The sequence below is a fragment of the Pterocles gutturalis genome, unplaced genomic scaffold, assembly GCF_000699245.1.
Source record: "Pterocles gutturalis isolate BGI_N339 unplaced genomic scaffold, ASM69924v1 scaffold36952, whole genome shotgun sequence".
Classification (NCBI taxonomy): domain Eukaryota; kingdom Metazoa; phylum Chordata; class Aves; order Pterocliformes; family Pteroclidae; genus Pterocles; species Pterocles gutturalis.
Window position 1 is genome coordinate 4,757 of NW_010111604.1, and position 25,541 is coordinate 30,297.

Below are 25,541 nucleotides of genomic sequence, written 5' to 3' on the forward strand. Positions count from 1 at the left end.
CGTGTCTGTCCTGTGCTGAGGACCCCAGAGCTGGGTGCAGCACCGCAGGGGGGTCTGACGAGAGTGGAGCAGAGGGGGAGAATCCCCTCCCTTGACCTGCTGGTCATGATGCGATGATAATGGCAGGAAGGAGACTCACCTCTTCTCAGCCGGCTTCACGCCCACGGACAGAGACGCCATGGCTGTTACCGTCTCAGCCTCCTCGTTCTCGCACTTCTGCGCCTCCACCAAGGAGTACCCCACCGTGGAGGCGTAACGCTGGAGTGAATGCCAGTACTTGCCTGTGGAGAGAAGAGGCGATCAGGGCACCCGCACCATCCCAGCCCCAGCACTGCGCTCCTGCCTTCCTAAAGCCAACAGACGGCTGAGACCTGCCAGGGGAAAGACTCATCACACCTATGCAACACACAACCTTGATCCGTGCTCCCCTCTCACTTCAAGGACCATCTTGAGGGCTGTGGATGGAGTTGCAGGTGGAACAGGTTCCTGGGAATGAGCCCCAGCTTCCAAGGCAAGGCCAGAGACACCCTTGGGAGCTCTACACCACACTGCTGTAGTAAAAGATGGTACTGCTACACTGCTGTGCCTTGAAAAGCGTGATTTTTAAATCCAAAAAACATCAAGAGCGTTGATAAGGATGCACCTGTGCATCCCTTAAGGACATCCAGGATGGCAAACTGGGTCTGAATCACTGTCTGGCAATAAAAAACACTCCTCTCCTCAGGCTGGGGAAGAAAGGCGGGAGGTGGAAACTGGGGTTTTAAAAGGACCAGTGTGCAAGGGGTGATGAAGGTGGGGATCTAACTGTACAGAGGGGCACAGCCTTGATGGAAGGGGACACTTCGGTGCTCCAAAAATCACAACATTTTCACTTCAAGCCCCTCAGAAACTTTTAGATCTAAGGAAAAATACACAAGAGGGAAGGATGCAGTCCAGATTTGGACTGGACATCCCCATTCAGTTCCTAACCGCCATATTCCTTTTGGGGGCAAATTCACTAAGTCTAAAGAAGTCTCAGTTGTATTTATTTTGTATGTTGGCAGTTTGCCAGCCTTTTGCAGAAGAAGAGCACAGTGAAGGCTTCAGAGGGAGAGAATAAAGGATGTTCTCTTGGCCTCTGGGCAGGATACGTTGAATTTGTTGGTACCCAAAAAGCCACAGTGAAGCCCGAAAGCAAGAACCTGGACAGCAAGGCCAGCAGATGGGGAGGAGGGACTTGTTTCCAAACATAGAATCACGGAATGGTTTGGGTTGGAAGGGACCTTAAAGCCCATCCAGTTCCACCCCCCTGCCATGGGCAGGGACACCTCCCACCAGCCCAGGTTGCTCAAAGCCTCATCCAGCCTGGCCTTGAACCCCTCCAGGGATGGGGCATCCACAGCTTCTCTGGGCAACCTGGGCCACTGCCTCACCACCCGCACAGGAAAATATTTCTTTCTAATACCTTCACTTCTCCAATAATGCTTTGGCATCTTTGTAAGCTCCATTTTTGCCCTATAAAATGGAGACTAGCACCTTCCGCTTTTAGACCATAAACCTTTGAAGCAGGCAGATGTCAGGACCTAGCAGTGTTGCTCCCATGTTGCTCAAGCTCTTTCATTACACCCCCCAAGAATATCTCCAGGAAAGCTTCAACTAGAATGACTTCAACCTCCCCACTAAAAAAACCTACAACATGAGCAACTTCATGCAATACTCTTTTTAACTTTCAGCCCCATCCGTTCTTAATTAACGGATACCACAACACCCAACAGGATTTACGTTAATTTGAGATACTTGAATTGCTTTTGAGGAGATAAGGGCATGCTCTGAGTGCAGGACAGCCTGTCCCTTACAGATTTTAAAGGTTTTTATACTAATTCCTCTTCAAGGGCCAAAGCATCTCCCTGAACTGGCCGCTCCATGCGCACCGCTTGGATACATGCTCGCACAATAAAAGCAGCTTGTGCCTGCACAAATCCAGTCCACGGTGCAGTGACCACCAGCACGAGGGGATGTGGACCTGCCAGGATGACGGAGAAGGCAAACGGGTGTTCTACAGGGCAACCCAACAGCGAGACAGTTGGGTGAGCAGGGCTATACTCACTGTGTATCTCGATCACTTTCTCCATTGAATGCACCGCGTTGGCATTTGCTCTCTGCTGGAAAACCTTTTCTGGAAGAGGCTCAAGCTGGAAAGAGAGAGGAACACGGCAGAAATGTTATCTCAAGTTAGAGACCATGGACTGAGAGCGATTTAGCAGGTGGCTCTGCTGTATGAAGCCTCCACCTCCCTCCCCTGATTCCTATTATCTGCCTGTAGTTAAATATCCAAAATATCCAGACTTCCTAAGTGCTCTTGCGATACTCGGTGCAGCCTCCTCCAGCCCCATGCTCCTCCATGTACAAAATGCTGCAGCTCTGCCGGGCTCAGCAGCCGAACAGAGCCTAGGAAGAGGCACTGTACATAGACCAGAAAAATAAGTCTGCTTTTTCAATGCATCTTTATAAACTATTGCTCGGATCTACCTTTTTGCAAAGTTTTCACTATTAAAACAAACCAACGTCCAAATAAAAGAGACTTTAAAATATGATAACGGTTTTCCTTGAAAGAAATAAAAGAGGGAGCTTTTTAATTCTTCTAAATGCCTAATTCAATGTATTTATTAACTCTTAACTGAAAAAATCTGTACCCTAAGATGAAATAGCCTGATTTTGGTACAGAGAAACAGCAAAACGCTGCTTTAAAGCCGCACTCAGCATGACTATGACTTCAGCCACCATCGATGCCTCTTATCAGCTGCTGGGCTAGTCTTGCCAGAGCAGAGTGGCATTAGGGATGTATGATAAATCTTGAAAAATTTTGCCTTGAAGTTACCAGGTAAGGATCACAATTGAGTATTAAAATTGAGGCTTTTTGATGCTGGCTTTTCTTCTCTGCTCATTATACAAAAAGGTGACAGGAAGAACATGCTGCTGGTATTGAGACTTCAAGCTAAAAGGTGATGCAAAGCCTCACAAAAATGTCCAGCGTAAATGCACATAACAAGCAGGAATCTTTCTGGGCTTGGTTGCTTTAATGCTCTAAATGCAAACAGCATGTAGACAATCCCTGGTTCGCTCTAACATACATCCCACCCTCAAAAAAGCAGTGCTGCCTTTGTTACCAGCTGTTTAAAAAAAATAAATCAAAGCACTAATCATGCAACAAGGACCATGGGACAGTAAGAGTATCTTTGTTTTGCTAGAGAGAGATGAATTAGGAAACGCCACTTGAAAGAAGCTTCTCTAAGTCCTTCTCCAATTGTTCCTCTAAGTCCTCCTCCAGTTACACCAGAGCAGAGCTCTGTGGTGTGGATCTGCCCGTAAAAGCCAGGGAATGGAACCGACCCGGGCAGCGGGGTGCTGGATGGTTTGGATGCGGTTCCCACCTGCAAACCCGCACTGCTGCCAGGACAGACTACTCCAGCCTGTGGTTGGACATAAGGTGTCCTGTCAAGGAGGTGGTTTTGCCACCGGAGCCACGTCCCCGTTAGAGGTCTGGGCCACCCAGGTGCATGGATCCGGGAGCACACGCCGCTGCTGATGGAGCGGTGCTGGCAATTCACGGTAACGCAGACCACCGAGAGCACGCTTTGATTGGCACAGCTGCTTTAAATAAAGAAATCAAACCGTTCCTCAGCGCTCAAGAGCAAAAAACTTCTGCAGGCTTGAGACTTGCTAAATACAAAACTAACGTCCGAACTAGGCGTATGTGCACATTGCTTGTTTTTGGATGCAAGCTCTCCTACCACCCAGGAGAGAGTCTCCCTTTGGGTTTGCAGTCGGGAGGTTACAAAACGCTCAGGGGATCCAGTTCACCATTGCATGGACAAATGCATCTATGGTGACCGACGGACAATAATGCCGCTGCTCCCTTCAGCAATGCAGGACATTGCTTTTCCCATTTATTTTTAAAGGCATGAAAGTGCTCTGGCAGCCAGGGCAGGGCAAAGGAGTGAGAATGAGAAAAGGGGGAGAGCAAGATTAATGTCCTCTCCCTGCCTGATGGTGTTTCCTCCTATTTTCTAGATCTTTTCCTCTCGCCTGATAGAAAGCTCTGTCACACCCCTTCCAGACCCAGCAGCCCTTGGTTGGTACAGAAAAAAAGAAATTAGATCAGCCCTCTGAAAACTGCATCCTTCTTCGTAGTACTTTTTACTCTGCTTGTTCGGGAGATGGGTGCCACAGAGCAGCAAGCCAGGGCTCTTCTGGTGATAGAAAACACCAGTAAAGACAAGGAGCCTCCAACGTCCTCCTCCATCAAGACCACGGGGTCGCATCCCCAGCAAAGTCTGTTCTGCATCGGGAGCACGCATGTCCTCTCTCCTGGAGAAAGGCTCCCCACAGCGCTGCTGGGGGGTTGGTTTAGTTTTTATTTGCTTTCCTTTAAAAAATAAACCCAAGAAGAGGAGAACACCTTCTTGGATTGGGTGACTTCTCTCACCTTGAGACAACTGTCCTCTGAAAAGCTAAAGCTGTCCCCTTTGCCCTTTATGAAGTTATTAAACCTTTTATTGTTGTAATAATCAAACATCAATTGATGCTTGATTCAATTCCCACTGGGCAATAAACTTGGGCTCAAAAGCAGCTAACGCTATTATTAGTTTGCTGGTTTGGGGTTTTTTTGGTCCTTTGATGGCTCCTGCCATCCTTTGGCAACAGCAGCACAGCAATACTCCGCAGGCACGGCTCCGACAAGACACCCCACAACCAACTAAAGACTCAAGAAAAAACTTCTAGCAGAGGTGATGCTCTCCAAGCCCATCTTTTTTCTTTCTTTTTTCCCCCCTCCTTGGTTCTCCACAAAGATCGTGAATTCATCACAGACCTCCAAGGCTGGGCATCCAGACCAAGAGATATTAATTGGGTCTGAAAATAGTAGTCAAGGCCCATCCAGGGATAGTCCCCAGCAAAGAAGCAGCCACAGTTTAACAGTTAAAAAAAAAAAAAAAAAAAAAGGAAAAGTTTAACTGTAACTTCTGTTCAAAGCCAAGAGAAGCTCCAGCCAAGAGATCTGCTCCTGTGACCACATGGCAGCCATTCCAGAGGTACTTCACGAGGACCAGAAATTGCTCCATTCCAGATTTAATAATTACGGATTGCACTTTTTATAAATTCTCCACTCTAAAAATAATTCTGGCTTCTGTCGGACATTAAGAGAAGGCAAAACTAATTCCTGCATAAATCTTTAAGTAAGAGCTTTCTAATGCCTCTCGGTTGATACTGATATTAAACACGCAACATCAGGCAGCCCGGCTACATGTGTGAACCATTTCCACAGCACACTCCTCCTCCTGAAATAACACTCCCAGACAACAGCCTCGCCCATCGCTCTCCTGGAAAAGGAAGGAAATACCTCTGGGCATTAGGCAGAGGTTAGAAGCAACTGCTTATTATCATCGTCTTGTTTATTCGGGATGTCCGCACTCTGACACCGGACACACCTCAGCTGCTTCTGCGTGAAAAACGACTGAGTGCTTGCCGAGCTCCAAGACCACGTCTCCCAGCACACACTATCCCTCTCCCTGCCATCAGCAGCTCCCATGACACAGGAGCTCTGCAGCCCGCTCCAGGCACAGTGCTGGCATGGGTCCTAGCTTGGGGCAGGGAATGCTATGGATATCCCGGAGCTTAAACAGCAGCATCGCTCCCTGGGAACAGAAAGTTCACAAATAGCATTTGCCAAGATGGTTTAAAGAGTAAAGGCTGGTGATACCCAATGATGGAGCAAATGGCTGTCCTGGTTTCAGCTGGGACAGAGTCAACTTTCTTACAGCAGCCAGTGTGAGGCTGTTTGGGTTTGTGCTGAGGAGAAGCTGATCACACACTGATGGGCAGAGCTGCTGCCAGGACAGTCAAGGACTTTCCAGCTTCCCTGCTGTGCCCATGTCTGCAGGGGCAGGAGAAGCTGGGAGGGAGCACAGCCCCAGTGACCAGCCCAGGATTCGACCTCAGGGTTAGGACTGAGACCCCAACTGGCCGATGGTCTGTTCCATATCATGCACGGCATGGCCAGGAGAGAGGTGAGGCTCTGTCCAGAGGGGCTCTCTCTCTCTTGCTCTGGGCCATCTCCCTCCAGGTCACCCCTCTCTAGAGTTGTCTTGGTCTCTCAGACAGTTGAGCTCTTATCTCCGTTCCAGGATTGTGGTTTCAGGACTCTCCTTGCTCCAGGATCATTGGCGGGGAACAGGCTGAGCCTTGGTCATCGAGTGGTGAGCAGTGTCACTGTGTGTCACTCATTCATATATTTGTATGTATTACCATTATTATTATTATTATTTCCAATATTATTGTAGTTATTAAATTGTTCTTATCTCAACCCACGAGTCTCTTTCCCATTCACCCCTTTAATCCTCTCCCCCATCCCTGGGGAGGGGGAGGGAGGGTGAGCGAGCAGCTGTGTTCGGTAAAACTATGACAGCAGCTTTGCTGGGTCGCTGCCTCCTCTGTCCTCCAGCACTGCTGGCACGGACTGCTTCGAGTAACGGAAGAGGTACGGTGGCTTACTGGTCTAAATTGTCATCAGCAGACCCTCCCTGCATCATGCCCGCCTTTGATTTTTCAGCTGACGTACGTGTTAGTTCTGCACAAGTAAATTTGTCACTAAAGCAGCGTACGTACATTCTCAAGCAACCTCACCCGCCCCTAACTCATTTCCCATTAAAATAATCTGCTGCAAAGCTAAAGCTCTGTTTTAATTTCCTGGATAGTTGGGAACAAGCTGGCTCTTGCTTTTGCATCACGCTTTTTCCAAAGCAGGAGTTTTGACCTCCACTGGTGAAGGCAGACGCTTTGGGGACTGGCACTGTTCCCCTCATTTCCGATCGTTTCCCCGTGTAACTCCGGCACCGCCAGCAAACCTCCCTGCAGCCAGTCGCCGGCTGCAGCTGGCTGTCCATCTGCACGCACGCAAAACTGTCTGACACGCTGTAGATCAAACCTCATCAAAGGGCCGCGGGACAAAGCAACAGCGGTTCACTCCAACTTCCTCGCATTAAAAAATATTTTATAAAAGACCTTGATAAAACTAGCGTTTCCTGCTTTTTGATGTGCGCGGCAGAGAACGCTATCATGATATCTGCACAGCCTTAGAGCCCACCTAGGAAAAGTGAGAACAGGTCCGTCTTTAAGTATTTTATAGCTGTCCTGATTCTGAGATTTAAAAAAAAAAAAAAACCAAACTTTTTTACTTTTAAGGATCAATATTCACTCTGCTAAATGAAAACACTCAGTCAGCTGACAACACCCAAGCTATCAGGAGTGCCAAGATCTCCCCCAAGAGCACTTCCAAACGTGTTCATGGCTCGGATCAAGTGCTTATTTATGGCATGCAGATCCTCACACCACACCGCAGTCACCCGCCTGCATTGTAGGAGCACGTTAAGCAAGAGGAATGCCATCCTTCCCGCATCATTCCTTCTGTCTCCCCTTCAAAGCCCATCCTGCCATTGGAGCCGCCTGCACCCAACGGTGGATGGAGCTGGAGGAATCGTCTGCGGTGACAACAGTGCCATCAGCTGTCAGCTTAAGATTCCATGCTGATGTAGCAGGTGGGTCCCGAGTTTTCGGCTGTCCCGAGGGCTGGCATGCTGGATCAGTTACTCCAAGAGCTTTATCAGCACCGCCCGGCCACGCACAAGGAGCGGATGCTCTCGGGACACTTGGAGATGGGATGCTGGATGATTGAAGCAGATGCTTTTGATGCATCCCAGCTGTTTTCTCTCTCAGAGCGGTCAGGGAGCTTTCCCCAGGCACTGTCAACCTTTGCGTGGCGTGTGGATACTGCAAGCCAGAGCACTTCTCCAAAAGGCTGGAAGTCAAACATAGCTGATCGGCACCTCCATGCAGGTCCGAGCTCTCTGCTCCAACTTGCCAGACCTGAGAAAGGCTGGTGGTGACCCAACTGCAGCCGGGAGTCACAGCGAGGCTGCTGATGGCAGGTCCCCAGCGTCCCCAGAAGGCAGTTCCCATGGAGGCAGACCCAGAGCTGACATACCAGCTCCTGTACCACGGGCTGCTTCAGCAAAGGGTGGTGATGAGAGACCCCAGCTGTGCTCTCCAAGGTGGGTGGAAGCTTTAGGAGGAACCTCCTTCCTTCACCGTCTGATGGGCAGCCAGATTTCTCTCCTCGGGACAGACCCTGCTGCTTGTGGAGGTCTGCTCTACCAGAGGTCACCTCAGCAGGCTCCTCGTGTCCTCCTACTCTTGCTGTGGCTTTTGGAGATTTCCTCCTTTCCACAAGGTACTGAGGAAGGCAATCTCTTAATTAAAGAGGCAGCCAAAAAAAATCCAAACACACTGCCCGAGCCATTAATGCCACCCGAGGGGGTGTCACAGCCACCCCCAGCTTCAAACCGAGGTGGCTGCCTTCCCCAAAGGCTGACATTTCTAGCTGTCTGGAGCCTAAGAAACCACACTGCACTCTTGGTTTAATTTCTGCCATCCTGCTTCTCCGAGCGAGGCGGAAAACCAACGCGAGGCAGTTCTGCAGCCTGCTGTGCCCATCCGAGGCTCAACCATCTGGACTGTGGTCATCCACATGATGAGGCTTTGAGCAACCCGGGCTAATGGAGGGTGTCCCTGCCCATGGCAGGGGGGTGGAATTGGATGATCTTTAAGGTCCTTTCCAACCCAAACCATTCTGTGATTCTATGATTCTATCCTCCACTTGAAGAAAAGGTGTCCAGCGAGAAGAAATGAACCAGAAGGAGGAAGGCCTGACCCAAACTAACCAGTTGTTCGTACTTGAAATCCCATAAACTATAGCGAAATAAAACCTCCTGAACAGAAGTGCCTGCAGAAGGTACAGACATAGCAGGCGCACAGGAGATTTTGCTGCTGGTAATTAATTTCTGTATTTCCTTGGTGCCCTATTTTTGCAGCACATGACCTTGAACTCCCCTAGCCAAAGACATATCAAATGCCACCAATGAACTTTTTAATTATCAACCACGTTGGAAGAAATGTAGGTGTGAGCTGCCCGTGTGGTGCCAGCTCCAGCGGATGCTGATGGCTGGGCTGCAGCGAGAAGGATGGGCACGGGGAATCTCAATCAGTTCCTCCTTCATCCCAGAAAAACAAAGGCAGAAAAGCTGAAGTATCTGCCTCTGTAGGAAAATACCCTGACCTCCTCAAAACCCAAAAAGTAGATTTCCTCGGTGTACTTTTGTCTTGTGGCCTTTCTGGCCAACTTCGGTGACGCAGCTGTGGTTTTTCCAACGCAGCCCTTTGCAGAAGGTAGAAAATATAATGTCAAGGAAAAAACACAACCAAAACCAAGACGCTGTCCAATGCAGCAGGTACAGGCTGTAGTACTAGAGAGGGGGTCTGCAAAGAGAAGGGAAGGCTTGGAGGACGACTTCAGAAAGAAATTAAATGAATTAGCTGTTTTCCAAAGAGCACAAAGCAAACTCTTTGGATAAAGAATAAACTCAAATTCAATTCTTCGCGATTTCAATCCCTATAATACAGATTGCCAAACACAGGGAGTTTAAAAAAAAAACAACAATGCATGCACACTTTAAGTCATCATGTGTCAAAAGGACCCAAAACAACGACAGCAATTTGTCAGATTGACTCTCTTGGAGGATGAGATGCCCAAATTCAAGGGGGGTTGGAGGTTGTGGTTCCCAGTTTTGCCCGTCTCTGTACCTCGTTTCCCAGCAAAGCAGAAACACAGGCTTCCGAGGCATCGCAAATGGCAGTCAGGTCGTGGCCTCCTTCGAGGGCCAGGACGATGCGACCCCCGGCCAGGCCCATCAGCTGCTTCGTCAGGTACCCGAAGCCTGTAACGAGGGAAAAAAGGAAATGCAAGAGAAGGGCAAAGGTTGCGGCTGGAATCAGGCTCCTGGCAAAGGATCAAAGAATTAGAGAAAGGAATTACATCATATTAAAAAAACCACAAGGGATCTGAAAGGACTCAACACATAATATAAGCCAGGTTGGATTTTAATACACTGGCTGCAGGGTTCCAGCTACGATTCCCCACTGGACTGGCTTGTGCCGCAAGATGGATCTGTATTTCCCCCGGGAACGCTTCGCTGGAGTTTATCCCAGGTGAGAAGCACCGCACAACCCTCCTGCCACCCCCCAGCACCCTGAATTAAATACAGCAGCCAATATTTCCTTTGGAAGGAAGGAAAAAAAAGGTGGAAGGAGGCTGCTTTTTGCGCGGCTCTGGAAGATGCAAAGGCAGAGCAGCCACGGGGGAGGGAGGAGGGGAAGGGGAAATCAGTAAAATTGTTGCCGGTGCTTTCAGTTGCGATAGCAGCATCACAGTGCCCCAAAGATATCTGACATCTAGTTCTTACCAGACGTTTCTTCCCCTATATAATACGCTATAAAAATTCCTGGGGCGCCCGGCACTTTGATCAGATGACACACAATACATTTCTACCCTTTAAACAAAACAGAACCGAGCCGTGAGGATTGAAAAAAATGTGTCCTCAAAGCAACCTTCCCCCTCCGAAAAAAAAAAAAAATCCAAACAAAAGAAAATCCAATGCATTTCAACCCTCCGTCCACCCTCCCTGCTTTTTCTTTTGCAGCGTCTCATGACACCCGCGAGTGCTTCTGCAAACTGGCAAATTAACGGCCAGATAAAAAGATTCACGGTCGTGCCCGTAACTGTTTTGCGAGAGTAGCAGAGCATGGGAAATTCAACAAGCAGGTAAACAAGAGCTTCTCATTACAAAGTGTTTCTGGATATCTGAAATAACTTGTCTCTTGTAAATCTATTTCACTTTCTTCTTCTATAAAGTTTATAGGTTCAGCTACCTTACGAGGTTCTGAGGTTCGATGTAGAGAGTAAGTTTCCTGGCTGAAGTAAACTCTTAAAAAACCTAATAATAAAATCCTTTTGCAAGAAAAAAAAAAAACATTCTCCTCGATCCATTGGAATGAAACAGTGCCAGACAAACCCAGTGTAACCGAAGGGAGGAAAAAACTTCAGTGTATCTCCTGTGCAATGCAAAACATCCAGGATCCAAAGCAAAAAGGAGGCTCTTGTGGGCCGGCATAATTGCTTGAAAGGTGGAGAATAAAAATATTCAGCTTGAATTTTTCATAAGGGATCCTGGAGGAAGAAATGGACTTCTGCTAGCATTCAGAGCAAGGTACACTGTTTGTATCTGGCATTGCCTGTTTCTGCAATTTTGGATTAAAATGAGCATAACTCTAATTGAGCAGCTGTCTGCTGCAGAGATGGGACTACAAACGACTTTGTCATTTCCTGACATAATTTACTCGGAATTGAAAGCTGCAATGCTTCAAGACAACGAAGGCTTCAGCCAGACCCAACTACACACGGTGCAGTGATAAAACACATGAAAACACAAAGAAAAAGGAGGCTGAAAAGTTTGCTATGGAAACGAAAGATTTGAAGATAGACCCCAAAAGGTAAAACCTGTACTTCAGTCCCTAGGACAGCAGCAATTTACACCAGTTTTAGATCTCTGCTCTTGTAAACCCCCAACTTACATTTTGCTGAGAGATTATATCCTCCAAGAGGTGTGGGATGGCCTTCCACCGCATCGAAACCAGATGACACCAGCACAACATCTGGGGCAAATTCATTGGCAATGGGCATGACTACCGTTCTGCAACGAAAATTGAACAGTGGCAGACACGTTATATTGGCTCTTGAACAAACTCAGGAAGACTTAAACCATCTTGAACAAACTTGTTATAAAACCTTGGACTCTTATTCCACAGAAGCAAAGCCCATCTCCTATTTTCTTGCAAGGTGAGAGAGCCTTGTATAAAAAATAACTGACATTATTTTTTTCCAGTGAGGTCTATTAATTCCTCCATCAACAGCCTCGAGCCTTGACCAGGGAAATAAGCTGCCATACATTGTATTTCCCATTTATGATCATATCTTGCTTTATGTCCAGGGCACAAAGGGATAAGGAGAAAAGAAGACGGCAACTGGCACAGGCTGTAAAACCACCGGGAAAACCTGTCCAACACAACCTCGGTTTGTGGCACTTGTCTCCATGCACTCCTTTGAAACATCTCCTTTAGCCTTTGCAGAATTTAATCTTATTTTTTTTCCTTGCTGCACTTCTCATTTACCATAACAAAAGGCAGACGATGTCACATGGGGCAAAAAGCTTTAATAAGCCAATATCCCACCCAAATACACCTCTCCAAACCCTGGCTCCACATCCTCAAACGTTTTGTTCACTAAAAAAAAAAAAGGACTGGATTGCTTAGCATCCATAAACTCCTGCCTGGTAAGGCTGGTATTGAAATAAAAGAAGAGGTCTAGCTCTGTGGTTTCTCAGGAAAAGGCCTTTCCCTCTGTTTTCTCTCTTCAGTCTACTCCATTTCTGTTCAAAACCTACAGGAGGTTGCGAACACCCCATCTCCCACAGCAAGATGCCAACTAAGCAAAACTGGAAAACTAAGCTTAGCAGGTGCTTCGCCGTCCGATTGCTCCAGCACAAACACGGCAGAACTGAAATTACAGCAAGGAAAAAAAGTCAAAGCATCAGACCTTCTTACTAACGTGACGCAGACACCCATGATCTTTTCTGATGACAAAAGCCTGCTGGCAGCACTCTTGGATGAACCACCTCTCCTGCCTTCGCTTTGCACTGGGGTGCCCACCCGCATGGGCTCGAAACTTGTTTTGAATTTTTTTTGAAAATTTTTTTTGAAGGATGTACACAGAGGATTGGCTTTTATATAGAGTAATATTTTCCAAATCATACTCATTTTTTCCACAATAAACATACACACTGAACCTTGGATGTATCCATAGGGCAGCCTGACCAGTGCCTACCCTTGCTGGCCCTGAAGACAACACTATTTCCCTGTTTCCCTGTCCCACAAACAGCTTCTGGTAGGGTTAACTTTCCAAAGCATGAACTGAAGTCAATTCATATACCAAAGCATGAACCTGTCAATACCTTTGTGTACCCAAGAACTTCACCTTTCCTCAGTACTATGGTTATGCGATACTCTGAAACACAGAAAGAGCCCAGGAAGGTCCGTTTAGTGCCAAGATCACTCGAGGGCTATCAAGACACCCATAAAAATCCGTGTTGCTCGCTACAAGGACGTTACACAGCCACAAGACATCTGCTAGTGTCAGCAACTGGTATGAGCCCCAACGCCCATCCAGGCTCACATCATTTTGCCCTCCACTGGGTTTATTTTTAACGAAGTATTAACATCTACCACACAATGAGCTGCTTCCAGCGTTGGCCAAACCCATCGAGCAGTTGCCATTGCCACCGCTGAGCAGAGTCCCTGTGCCGGATCCATGGAGTCAGGGATGTCAGGCACATCGCAGGCCTGGTCAAGGTACTCAGACATCATGCAATCAAAAAGAAAAAACCCAAAAGCCCACAAACTTCTAGCTTTAATTTTTTGCTAACTAATTGCCACAGTAAGCTAAGAGCCTCCTGCAATCTTCCTGCCTGCTGATCTCCATGCATGGATCTTATTTTCTTTTCATTCTTACAAAATCCAAGAGATTTTCATTTTTTCATCAAATGACATGTTTGCCATATGGTTTTGTCCTCAGGGAGACGATTAGATGAGGAAGACAAAATAGTGCAGTTTTTGCTGATGACTTTACAGTTGACCAAATCTGTCCTGTGAAACCCACGGAGGTTTTCAGCAGAAGCCATCTCCTTCATCAAGGCCTCCAGCAGCAGTTTCAACACAAGTGCATGTGGCAGAGGCTTTCTTTTTCCTGAACTTTGAAGTCCTGCTGAGCTCTTTAATTTCCAACCGAAGGAAAGCTACTAAAATCATCAGATTTTTCCCCCTCCCAAAATGGGAGCTGCTAGTCCCTCGACCGATGCGCGGGATGACCCCAAGCCGGTTGCAGAGCGAACCCCAACCTGCACTCCCGAGCTGTGTGCATGGTCTGTCGGCACCAAGCAACCCACACGACCCCACACTGGTAACGGTTTCTTGGCCATGGTAGGGCTCACCCAGCTGATGCCCAAGCCCCAACTCAACTGAGGCCAAGGGAGCAGCACGACAGTGCTGGTGACGCTTGGCTGAAGGTCCCCGTGTGGTGACAGCGGTTCCAAGATACCCTTTAGCAGCACAGCCAACACTGAGTTAACCATGAACCCTGTCAGGATAAATTTTAGTGAGAAAAAAGGCAGTGGTTGCTGTTTAAAAGTAAATCAAGTTGACACTAGTTAGAAGAAGGAGTTTTGAGGATGTCCAGAGTTTCCTCCAGTGCAGGACGAGGTGACCACATGGTCGCAACCCCTGCCAACACCTTAATTTCTGAGCGATTATTAGTGGTGCTCTGTATGCACAGTACATTTGTATCAGGTCCCTCCAAATTTGAAGAAACATGTGTCCCAGGTCCCTTGGCTCCTGTCCAAGAGGAGCTGGGAGGACAGAGAGACAGCCCGTGTCCGTGGGATGGGTGCTGTGTGCCTGTCCCATTGGTGCTGCACACCCATCCTGGACAGAGGCTGTGCAAGATAACGGGGTGTCAGAATAAATAACCCAACGATGCTTTTGGTACCTTGGCCATCACAAACCCACCCAAATTCAAGAGCACTCTCAAATCCAGACTTGAACCCTTTCCATCACCCATGACTTCTAACTCTCCTGGTTTGCTCTTTCTTCTGGCTTTCTCCTCGTTCCAGTAGAACACCAGGACCCCAGCGCCGCAGTCCCAGCTCTATTGGATGCTTTTCATGTACACAAGCAGCTGGATCTTTGGCCATAAAACTTCACCCAAAGCCCTCCTGCCTCTCAGCACTCCCTCCCTCATTTTTCCTTTTTTTAATTGTCAAAATAAAAAGAGACTCACATGCGAAGACCCAAGCAAACAAAATGCTTTCTAATGATGTATTTCTGAGATCTCATCTGTGGGCAGCATTTCAGGCACATCTAACCCAGTCTTTTGGTTTTAATTTTAAAATTTTTCATTTTATAACAGCCTCTTTGCTCAGATCCATCACAGTAAAGCTAAGTCCCCAAAAGAAAGTAACAATTCAACTGTAAACAATCCTATGGCTTTGCCCTGGTGATGGGAATAAAAAAAAAAGCCAGAAATTCAAATTACTATGAAGACGGTGAACAGTTTTCTCTAGAAATGGGTCTTCTAACTAATGCCTAAAGTGGCAGTAGAGTTATTCACCAAAGAATGAAAGAGTTCACAACACTGAATATTAATTCAAACTATGCAGAATTTTTTAAAATACAAGGGGTACCTTTAAATTTCCTGTATTTTAAAGGTTTTTTTTCATGCTTAAAATAAAGGAAACCCTTTTGTTTGATTCCAAACGCAGCTGAGCTGAACAGCTCTGTGTTAGTCAATCCTGAGGGCTGCAAAGAGTGAAAATTACTGATCATGAGCTGCAATCATTGGGGAAGCGGGAAAAAAAAAATACAATTTTATATCTATTTCCCAGAAGACTGAATAATTTTGAGTCTGTTACTAGCCAATTCACCAATTAAGCGCCTAATAAATTTCAGGCAGATTAAACAATCCTACAGAGGATTTTTTTTTCAATGCTCAATTGCAGCAAGCAAATTGATGAAACTTAGAAGGCTGAGCACTTTTTTCAGAGATTTTTTCCCCACTGTTGGCCATATATATGTGTGCATATATATATGTGTGTATATATATATGTAAACCAAAATGTTATTCACTGCTCCTAAGACTAATCAGCCTCCTGAAGACTCCAGTCTTTGTTTCTCCAAACAGCCATATCCATGGTCATTTACTATGTCAAAAGGGATTAGGAGGTTGGGGACTAAATCAGGGTCAGGAGAGCATGAAATCTAAAATACAGAAACAACTGTTCCAGGCAAAACACCATCAACTTCCCCCCCTTCCTCTTACTCACCCCTGAAATGGTTTTGAAGGTTAAAAAAACCCCAAAAAACACCCAAAATTGGCTCCTGAACTCATTTAACGCTTTCCAAGGAAGGCAGGAGGAGGGACCTTTCAAATCCAGTATTTCAAATACAATATTTCAAATATAAGTCCTGGCTTTTGCTTCTGGTTTAGGTGTTTTAAATAAAAAGAAAACTCCCATGGAATCAAGCTGTATATGGAATTATAATTGTGGAGGAGACCTCAGGGTAGGGAAAAAAAAATTGTACGAGGCAAGACAACTGTTAGAATCATCAGGAAAACTTTCTTACAGCAAATTTAGAGGAACACTCCTGTGGATAATACACTTTAATTTCACTAAGTAATTGTTCTCATGGAATAAGGAACTAGCCACAGTCTTTGCAATTTTTCCTGCAGCTCTCTTAGCTGGGTTTGCACACCAGGCTTTTGAAAACATCATGAGGATTTTCAGAAGCAAACGTGATTTCTGCTTGTAGAACAAGTCAGGGAACAACAGACTCTGATGGGGGGGGGAAAAAAAAAAAAAGAAAAAAGAAAAAAAGAAAAACAAACCCAAATTTTACAACCGTTTGTTTCTATAACTACGGAATAACAGCGATGAACACCAATAACATTTTGATGAGTTAAGGACTTTTAAAATTATATGCCCTGCATTTTTCGCGTTAGAGTTGAATACATTTCTGCTTAATCTGGGAAATCGGTATTGCCCACATGCTTTGGGGGTGAGTTCAGCCGTGGGACCTTTGCCCAGCCATCGGTCAGCTAATTGCGAATGTCACGCCGTCTCGGGCAGGCAGAGCCGCCGCTCCGATGGGGTGGAGGAGCGCCAAACTCGCAGCAAAACTCCCCAAATCCCTTCTGCACATCTTACTAGTGACTGGGGGTGACTCCACCCTGCTCCCCCCCAAAAAAACCCCCCAAGAATTCAGTAATCATGATATCACCCTGACCTCAAGACAGGGCAGTCAGTGATTTCAGCCCTGGGTTATGAGGACAATAAGTGACAAAATGCAAGGCAAGGCTGCTCTCTGCTTCGCATTTTTAACTCTTGTTCTCACTTTTGAAAGGGCTCGGCGCTATTAATCAACATTTTGAGGTCAGGCCATCCCGTCCAACCCGACGCGGTACTGCAGAGAGGGGCAAGGCAATGTTTGGAGAAGAAATTCTCAGTAGAAAAATCATTGATGTAAGTTACCGTCCCTTCTTTGGGAAGAGTAAAAGGACACTGAGACAGGTTTTCAGTTTGGGGATGATAGGTTTCATTGGGATTTATTTATTCACTCATCAGAAGATGAATTTATGAGGAAAATTATCTCCGTTACTACTTCATTAGAGCACATGATTTTATCAAATCCATAGACCAGCTCATCCTGAAACAGAAAAAAAAAAAAAAGAAAAGCACATTTCTTATTTTCTTCTGCTTGTTTTACGCAGAAAAGGGGCTTTCTTCCCTAAAAGCAGACAAGCATGCGAAGAGTTAAGATTTAAAAAAAAAAAAAGGAAAAAAAAAGAAGAAAAACTATATCAGTATCTTTGCCTAGCTCAAAGGATTTCCACTGATTCCTCTACAGACTTCAAAGCCTCACAGTTTGGCATTTGGACTGGTTTGAATTAAAGCTCAATTCTCCACTGTGAGTTTCCAAGTTCATGGTGAAAATGCCTGCTGCTTCTGGAGTTCATTATGGCCAATTTTCTTATCTTTTCTTCATCTTCGGTTTGATCCCCGGCAAATGCAACGTGGCATTCGATGGGGTGGAATAACAAGGTGCTGCCTTGAAGGCATGCATTGTCTCAAGGGGCTAATGCAAGAAAAGAAGAAGAAGAAAAAAAAAATAAAGGATATATGACCCATTCCCTTCACTTTCTAACTCTCGGGGGACTATAAATTGCAAACTTCAAAGCATTATTTTACATTAAAATCAATAGAAAGATTCAGGGGGAAAAAAAAATGTTTTTCAAAGAAGCTGGTTAGGATTTAAAAAGGTCACTTGATAATGTATTATCACGACCAAACTTGGCATAAGATTAAAAAAAAAGCTTCCAATGTAACTTATGGACTGGAGGTGTGCACATGGGGCAGACAACGGGAGGTGCTACCTTGGAGGATGAGTCACAACATCCCAAAACCCCGGCAGAATAAGAGCTGTGACCAGTTCCAAAATACCTTCCCCAAATAGCCGCAGTCTCTGGGCAAAAAGACACCAGCACCTATTAAGGAACGGCTGGCAAAGGTCTCACTGTGCAGCCTGAGCAATTTTCCAGGAGCCTTGAAACTCAATTAATATTTAATAGCAAGTGTGTCACTCCATCGCAAGCTACAGGTTCTCTTTATAAATGAAGAGATCAGTCTTGTTGACTGCTGGGATAAACAGACTTCCACTTTGGAGGAAAGCGCTGCTTTCCTGTAACAGGAATAAAACATCAAGACAAACGAGAGTTATTTGATGAGATGTTATTTTAAATTGTACTCATTCTTTGAAGGCTTTTTAACAGCAGGCTGAGGAGTAAAAACTCTTTTTGCTTCGTATAACGGAATAGAAGTACGTGCACACGGGGAAGAACAGAAAAGAACACTCCTAGATTTAATGCTGTTCCCTGAAGGCGATATTCCATCTGCCTTGTCGCCAGAAATTCGCATCCCGTGTTTTGGCAAGCCTGTGTCTCCCTGAATTTCTGCGGGGTGGTCACCAGAAGTGCCCCAGATCTGGTTTGAGGACAGAAAACCAGTACAACCGATAATCATTAAAAAAGATACCAACTGGGGAGGCTGGAGCTACAGCATGGGGGGAGGCAGGGGGTGGAACAGGGAGGAACAGGTCTCTAAGAAAAATGAAGCTTATATATGCGGCGGGTCATTATATTCCTTCTCCTGGAAGTGACTATCAAAAGGAAAGTGTGGTCTCACACCAGCCTCGACACCCTGTGGCATCACGGACAAGTTCTCCTCCAGCTAGAGAAATCTGCCTTTCCTTCAGCTTGTTCTTCTGTTGCCTCCATCGTTAATTTTCATACCTTCCTTTTCCTGTTCTCCGCAGCTGGGCGAGGCAAACGCCTCACTTCAGGCTTGCAGCGAGTCCCCAAATGCCAATGATGTATAACCACCCTGTAGAAACCTCCCTGCGACCTCCGGCCGCCGTGTGCTTGTGTGAGCAGGTCAATAAGCCCAGCAGAACGTGAACAAGTGAGTCAACAAGTGGCTTCGTCCCCTGCTCTGTTCGGGGACTAAACCAATGCCAGTTCTTTGGAGCACGCTTGAACATGCTCTACAATCCAGCACAGTGGCTGGGATCTGGCACTGCTATTACTGCTCATCAAAACCCCAGCAACACGCTCACTCACTTCACCTCCACAGTGTTGCTTTTACCTTCCTTCATGCTCTGACAGTGAGCAATAACACTTCTTTAAGAGACGGTTATATTTTTATTCACAACACACAACACGCTGCTTCTGGGGAGAAACCAGAACCCAGTAAGAAAAGCACAAACCCAACAGTTTGGTCATTTCAATTGCCGGTTGGTTGGAAGAGGCATATTCGATACCTGGGCTGAATAACCATAAAATCTGAAGTTCATCACAACAAGCCCACGTCCTTTTGCCAGGCACACGTGGGAGCGAGCTGGGGTGGGAGCCAACTCACCCAGGGTCGGGTACCACCGTCTGCATCGCAGTGACAATGTCTCAAGCCTTGGGGAAGCTGTGCTTTCAAGTTTCAACCCATGAGGACTTGTTAGAACATTTTTCTGGGTTCCTCTCCCCAGCCAGGGGGGTCTGCCCATAGAAATTCTCACCCCAAAGGGGTAAAGATTTTTAGCCAAAACCAGAAGAGTTTTTTTATTCACATCGGCTGACATTTTACATCCATCAGCGCCGAGCAGTATGTCAACCCCCTAATGTCACAGACTGACTTCTCATGGCCAGTAATATCTTATTTACTTAATTCACCTTTATTCCACGTGGCACACAAAAAGTTACCGCAACTGGATCAAAATCTTATTTTTCTAAACCTAGCAAGAGAGAAACTCAAGATTAAGGAGGACTGCACGAGGAAAGAGAAATACAGTTTAGGTGAAAAATATGTTTGTAAAAGGAAAACTTCAATATTACCTGAAAGCAGTTAAGTATTCTGTGTCTCCCATCGGTGGATCGAGGCCGCCGGTAAAGGCCATGTTGACGTTGAAACCAACTCCTGCGCCTGTGCCAACCTGAAAAAGGGAGACGGTACTTTTTATTATTTTTTATTATATGGAAATAACAAACTCTGGTGACACATCTCTGCTGTCTTGCTATTTTTCCAGTAGAATATGGATTTTGCTTCAACAGCTAGGTTTGTTTTTCCTTCTAGAGTGACCCAGTCCCCAAGACAAGAGTGAAAATGAAGTTTCTCCGTGCTCTGATCTTTATGGGAGCAGTGGACCAGAGGTGTTTGACTGCTGCTCACCCCAAAACCACCTCATCATGCACTGCATCCTCTTCTGCAGGAGAGCGTGTTGCATGCAGCAGCTTTCCTTAATTCATTTTCAGCTTTGTTCAGAAGCGTATTATCTATTTCGCTCCAGTTGCAACTGGGGGAAAAAACCCACAGTTTTAATCAGAGCGAGCTCCCCCTCTGCTGGGGAAAAATACAATTTGCAGATGAGAGATTTTCACTGCCTGAGGGACACGCGGGTGGTAAATCTAAGTACGTCCCCATCCTTGCGTGTGTTGCAAACGTCCCCATCTGCACCGACTGCAAGCACCTGAGAAAGGGGAAAACTCAAAAATAACCCAGGGGTTTCCAGCAATTCCTTTGCTAAGAAGCAGGGCCATGTTTTCCCCACCTCTATCGAAAACCCAAAGCCTGTGCTCAGTCCCTTTGTCAAGTGGGGACCTGGTGATTGCCTGAGCGCGGTGGCCAGGAGCAGGGGCTGTGGGTCCCTGGGGACAGCAAGGGAGTCGGGCAATCTGCTGCCATGGGCCGTCAGCAGCTCTGCACAGGGCTCCGAGCTCCTACACACACACTTTGGGTTTTGTGGGGTTTTTCTTAGGTCTCTGCATATATAAAAAAATTAAAAATTGGAAATTAATGTGTTCTACAATACAAAGCCAGATAATTCAGGCTGGATAAAGCTGCAGGGCTTTTATGGCACATTATTCCTTGTATTGGTGCAAATGCTGCTGGCAGAAAAACACAGCAGGTTCATCCATCCATGGTGGGTTAGTTCTCCATCTGTGGCTTTAATTGAATTTATTTTGTATTCGCGGTTTTATTCGGTCTGGAATGACACATCTAAAAATTACTATAAATGGTAAACACAGAGTGGATGGTATAGGCTAGTGTTTCCTTACAATCCTAGATATTTTGTAAACCAGATTATTAAAAGGTCAGCAAGTAAGTAGGTCTGAGACCTTTGCGTATCCCGAATTAGAAATTCAGCCTGTTGCAAAGGGCTGCTGTTTACTCCCTACACCAGCAGAGCACAAACAGGGTAACTGAAGCAATAACACATTATGTTTGAGTTTCTTTAGAAATTGAAATGGTAACATCGATGTTTGCTGAATGGGAAAATGTAAAATTATTATATGTAAAATTATTAAATGTATAATTGACAGGGTAAGAACTCTAGGAGTTTTCAGGTGTAATCTGGAGTGCCTCAGAGTCCACAAAATATTTCATATTATTTCCCTTTGGTAAATCACTTTGGAAGGACAATATTTCCTGCCAACCTAGAGGGAAAGGAAGGATGCAACGGATGTAGGAGCATCCATCCGGAGTTTGGGGACAAAGGTCTCCCACCTTCCTTGGCCCAGCCCTTCTGCTGCAGGCTGGGAGGACACCACCAGGAACCGGTGGATTTGGTCCAGCGCCCGGTACTCAAATCCCACCGTTGAGGCTGTGTGACGGCAACACAGCAGTGGCTGTGAGGGATGCCCCAGCAGGGACAGGAGGTGGGGATGTGCAGGGGATGGACGAGTGCTGGTGGCAATGTCATGGACAATCTGTTCCTTATGCATCTACAAAAAAACTTATGCTTCTATGGAGGAAATCCTGAAAAGTACATGGAGTTCTAGGACAGCTGGCAAAGGGCTCCTCTGGAACCGGTTGTCCCATAAAGCCTAATTGCATTGACTCATTTTCCGCTCGTTAGCCAAGGCATGCACTTTCCTGCCAGCTCACGGGGCAGGACACGATGCCCGCGGCTGTTAGGGCTTGGATGAGAAGGCACCGACTGCACAAACTCAGGCGGTGCGTTCCCAAAAGAGCACTAAGAAGTACAAACGTGGGAGGCAGACACCCCCCACACCTTGATATTTTGGGTGAGCACCTGAATCCCAGCCCCAAGCAGGTCCTAGCAGACACGGACGGATGCTGTGCCGACCCATGCTCTTACCTCGTCAGGCGCACCGCTGCCTGGAAAGAAGTTCCCATCATCATAGCGATGTAGTGAAATATAAAGAACGTTCGGATCGTTGTAAAAAGCTTGCTGAGTACCATTCCCGTGGTGAACATCCTTCGGGGAGAGAGATTGTGTTAGATGAGGGAGGTTAGTACCTTAGTAAAAATGCAGATTAAAGGCATCAACTCGGCACTCGGAGGGGTTTTCTTTGCTGTGGTGCTTTGTTTTCTGCTCTTCCCTGCTCCAGCTGAAGCAGTTTATTGTGAAAGAGAGGAACCTGCTCTGCACAGCTGGCTTTGGGTTACAGTCCTCATTCAACAAACAGGATAAATGGGGGGGGAAACACAATCCCCAGCGTACATCAAAACCAAGGACAGGATCCATTTACTTGGATGGAGACAACTGGGTTCATTCCCAGTCTTGGAGGATGAAGAGACTAGATTAGTTGCTCCAAATCTGCATCTTTAATTGGGCTGGGGGGGACCACTGAGACCAGGGCCCAGCAAAGTTGTGTTGGACCCAACAAGGTGAAACGACACCAACGTGTTGCCCAGCTCCCCTGTTGCATTGCCACTCGGTGCAGAAACGCAGTGTGTAACAGGATGGGTATTCAAAATGCCCCTTCCCGCCATGAAAAACCATTGGTGGGAAGGGAGGAAAAGGTTCCCCCACCCCATAGGTCAAAATGACAAATACAAACATTTTAACTTGGGGGTCTCGCCCATGGGAGGTTTGTGGCAATCTAATCAAAACTCTTGCCTGATAGCCACCAACTCAAATGCCTTCACAGCCACATAAATACATTTTTTAAATCTATAAAAATCAACTGGGAGCATTTTTTCAAGCTACACAAATCAATCAGATTTGTAGATCTATACAATGCCACAGCAAAATCCCAAACAAGCTCTTTTTCTCAACTCCGCTGTCTGCAGAGTATTTCACTGTCTTGTTCCAAATTCGAGGCGGCTTTTGACTGCCTGCCTGCTCGCGTGGAGGCCGTGCTGGCCCAGAGGCAGGACACCGAGCATCCAGACCAAGGATCAAGCCGTGCCAGCCAGCCTGTCCCTCTCTTGAAAAGAAAGCTGGGGCGGGTCAGAACAGTTAAGGTCATAAAACCTTCATAAAAAAAAATAACCAACCCCCAGCATGGTTTGCAGTTATCCATCCTCGAGACTGTGTTACGGGCTTGTTTTAGAAAGCAACTGCTTATTAATTACAATTTTATACTGAAAACTATGGACCCTGTAAGAAATATTAAAATTTTATTAAAACACTTTAAACAACAGATTTTGGCTTACAGACCACAGGCAACATTTTTTTCACTGACTTAAAAAAAGCCAGGGTTGCCCTTGCAGGAAAAAAAAAAACCCTGAAGAATTTCCAGCTGCTCTCCTGAAGGGTAAGAACTGGCATTTACTCACCCAGTCCACAATCAGGATTTTGCTAACGTTCAGTCTTTGCTGGAGCAGCTTGGCTGCGATTGCCACGGAGTTAAAATAGCAGAAACCCCTGGAGGTGATGAGAGAAGGGGGACAAGAGGAAGAGGACAGGTGTAAGGTATACGTTTCCTTGGTCCTAACGCATTTACCATCTAGATAGGACACAGCAGAAAGAAACTTCTTTGCTTTCACTCTTCTTTCTTCCCTGGAAGATGCACGGATGTGAAATCAGAGACACAAACCAGCCACACGGGTGTCTCAGCATCTCTCAGCAAACGGGGAAGGTTTCACACTTGCCCAAACAAGCTGCAATGGGGTTGTGAAGCCACTCTCCTAACTCAGTGCTGTGACCCCAGGACAGTTACCTGTGCTGTTACTACTATGAGCTGCCTGCCCTTGCTTTCCTCACACTGCACAAGCCGTCAACATTGAATTTAAAACAATTCCCAAGAATAAAGCAAATAAAATCATCAGCGCTTTTTCAAAGCACTGTTTTCCTCACTAAAAAATACCCACCCAAAAGCACGAAGCAGGATCTTGCCCTCTTCCAGAGAATTACTGGGAGTTACGAATATCATCGCTTCTTGCGTATCAGTAAGTCAGAAATCTGCAATAATAACCGCACAAACTACCTGCCTACTTTCCAGCTGCAGATCACGCAACAGCCGAAGACCGAAGCAAACCGACAAAGCACAGAGACATACTTACATGGGTGTGCTCTCTTCTGCGTGGTGACCCGGTGGCCGAACAACAGCAAATCCATTCTATACACACACACACACAAAAGAGAAGAAAACGAGTAAGTGCCACAGAAAGGAAGGTTTATCACACAAAGAGGGGTGCAGCCAGAAGTGTTAGTTCTGCTAGGGAACTATGTGGTTGTTCTCAATGGTTTTCTCACAAGAACATGGGATGATGCTCTCGCTCGGTTTGGAGTTGGGGGGAAAGTCCACAAGAATTTTGGTACAGCATTTCCCTTCATACAGGGGAAAAAAAAAATACTCTGCATGAGGTCAGTGAAACAGCAAACGAGCTGGCCCAGCTGAAGGCAAGAGCAAGCCCCTCAGATAACACTGGAACAGCGATTTCACTTGCTGCTCTGGTTTCTTTCTTCTTTTTAATCGGCGCGTAAGAACATTCACCAGGAGTCTGTTGTTCACTTGCTGATATCCTCAAAGATTTTTATGACTAAAGCCAGATGGTGCCATTAAAACGAAGCTAACTGGACCTCCTGCACAACACAGCCCCGAGCCGAGCCTCTATCAAAGCCGCGTGTTATTTTCATACCAACCTTCAGCTCTCCGGTGGCTACTTTGAAAACCAGCTCAATGACGCAGCCCACGGCTAGCCGAGCGGCACCGGACGAGTGGACTTCGTTCCAAATTGTGTCACTGTCAACCTACCAGAGACACGTAGGAACCACGGTTAGGACAGCCAGGAACCACAGACCCACATTTGATAAAGAAGTTCTTTGTAAACATTAAATGCAGAAATGCATTAAATGAATATTTATTCATTAAATGCATATTTATGCATGCCATTTAAATACATTAATTTGAAATTGCAGAAGTGATCTCAGTAGTGCCGGGACTGCTGTCACCACGATGCCCTGCACGTGAAGATGGTCATTACCCCACCGATGGCTGGAACATCACCGCTAGCGAGCGTCCATCCAACCAAACGGCACTCAAGAGATGACCATTTGCAACAGCTCTGCAACGCTAAAGGGTCCGTGCCGTACCAGAGAAGCAAACTCAGCATCTCAAGCACTGTAAATCTGCAGCTGTCTCCTACCAATACTCAAACCAACACCATGGTATCAGTATTTCTCCTTAATTGCTGGAGGAAATTGATCCCAGA

The 25,541-nt window shown here is 46.3% G+C and overlaps 1 protein-coding gene across 1 annotated transcript in view; it reads right to left on the minus strand.

Moving 5' to 3' along the window:
- The window catches only part of LOC104462007 (histone deacetylase 4-like), a gene marked incomplete at its 5' end in the record, with an annotated part of 39,053 nt that overhangs the window by 1,202 nt on the left and 12,310 nt on the right, over positions 1-25,541 (minus strand). Inside the window, 9 exons of the mRNA XM_010073781.1 lie at positions 140-281; positions 2,087-2,171; positions 9,673-9,806; positions 11,500-11,618; positions 19,973-20,070; positions 22,237-22,356; positions 23,664-23,751; positions 24,390-24,445; positions 24,973-25,080. Of these exons, the coding sequence (XP_010072083.1) occupies positions 140-281; positions 2,087-2,171; positions 9,673-9,806; positions 11,500-11,618; positions 19,973-20,070; positions 22,237-22,356; positions 23,664-23,751; positions 24,390-24,445; positions 24,973-25,080 (950 nt within the window). The remainder of the gene's footprint in view (positions 1-139; positions 282-2,086; positions 2,172-9,672; positions 9,807-11,499; positions 11,619-19,972; positions 20,071-22,236; positions 22,357-23,663; positions 23,752-24,389; positions 24,446-24,972; positions 25,081-25,541) is intronic.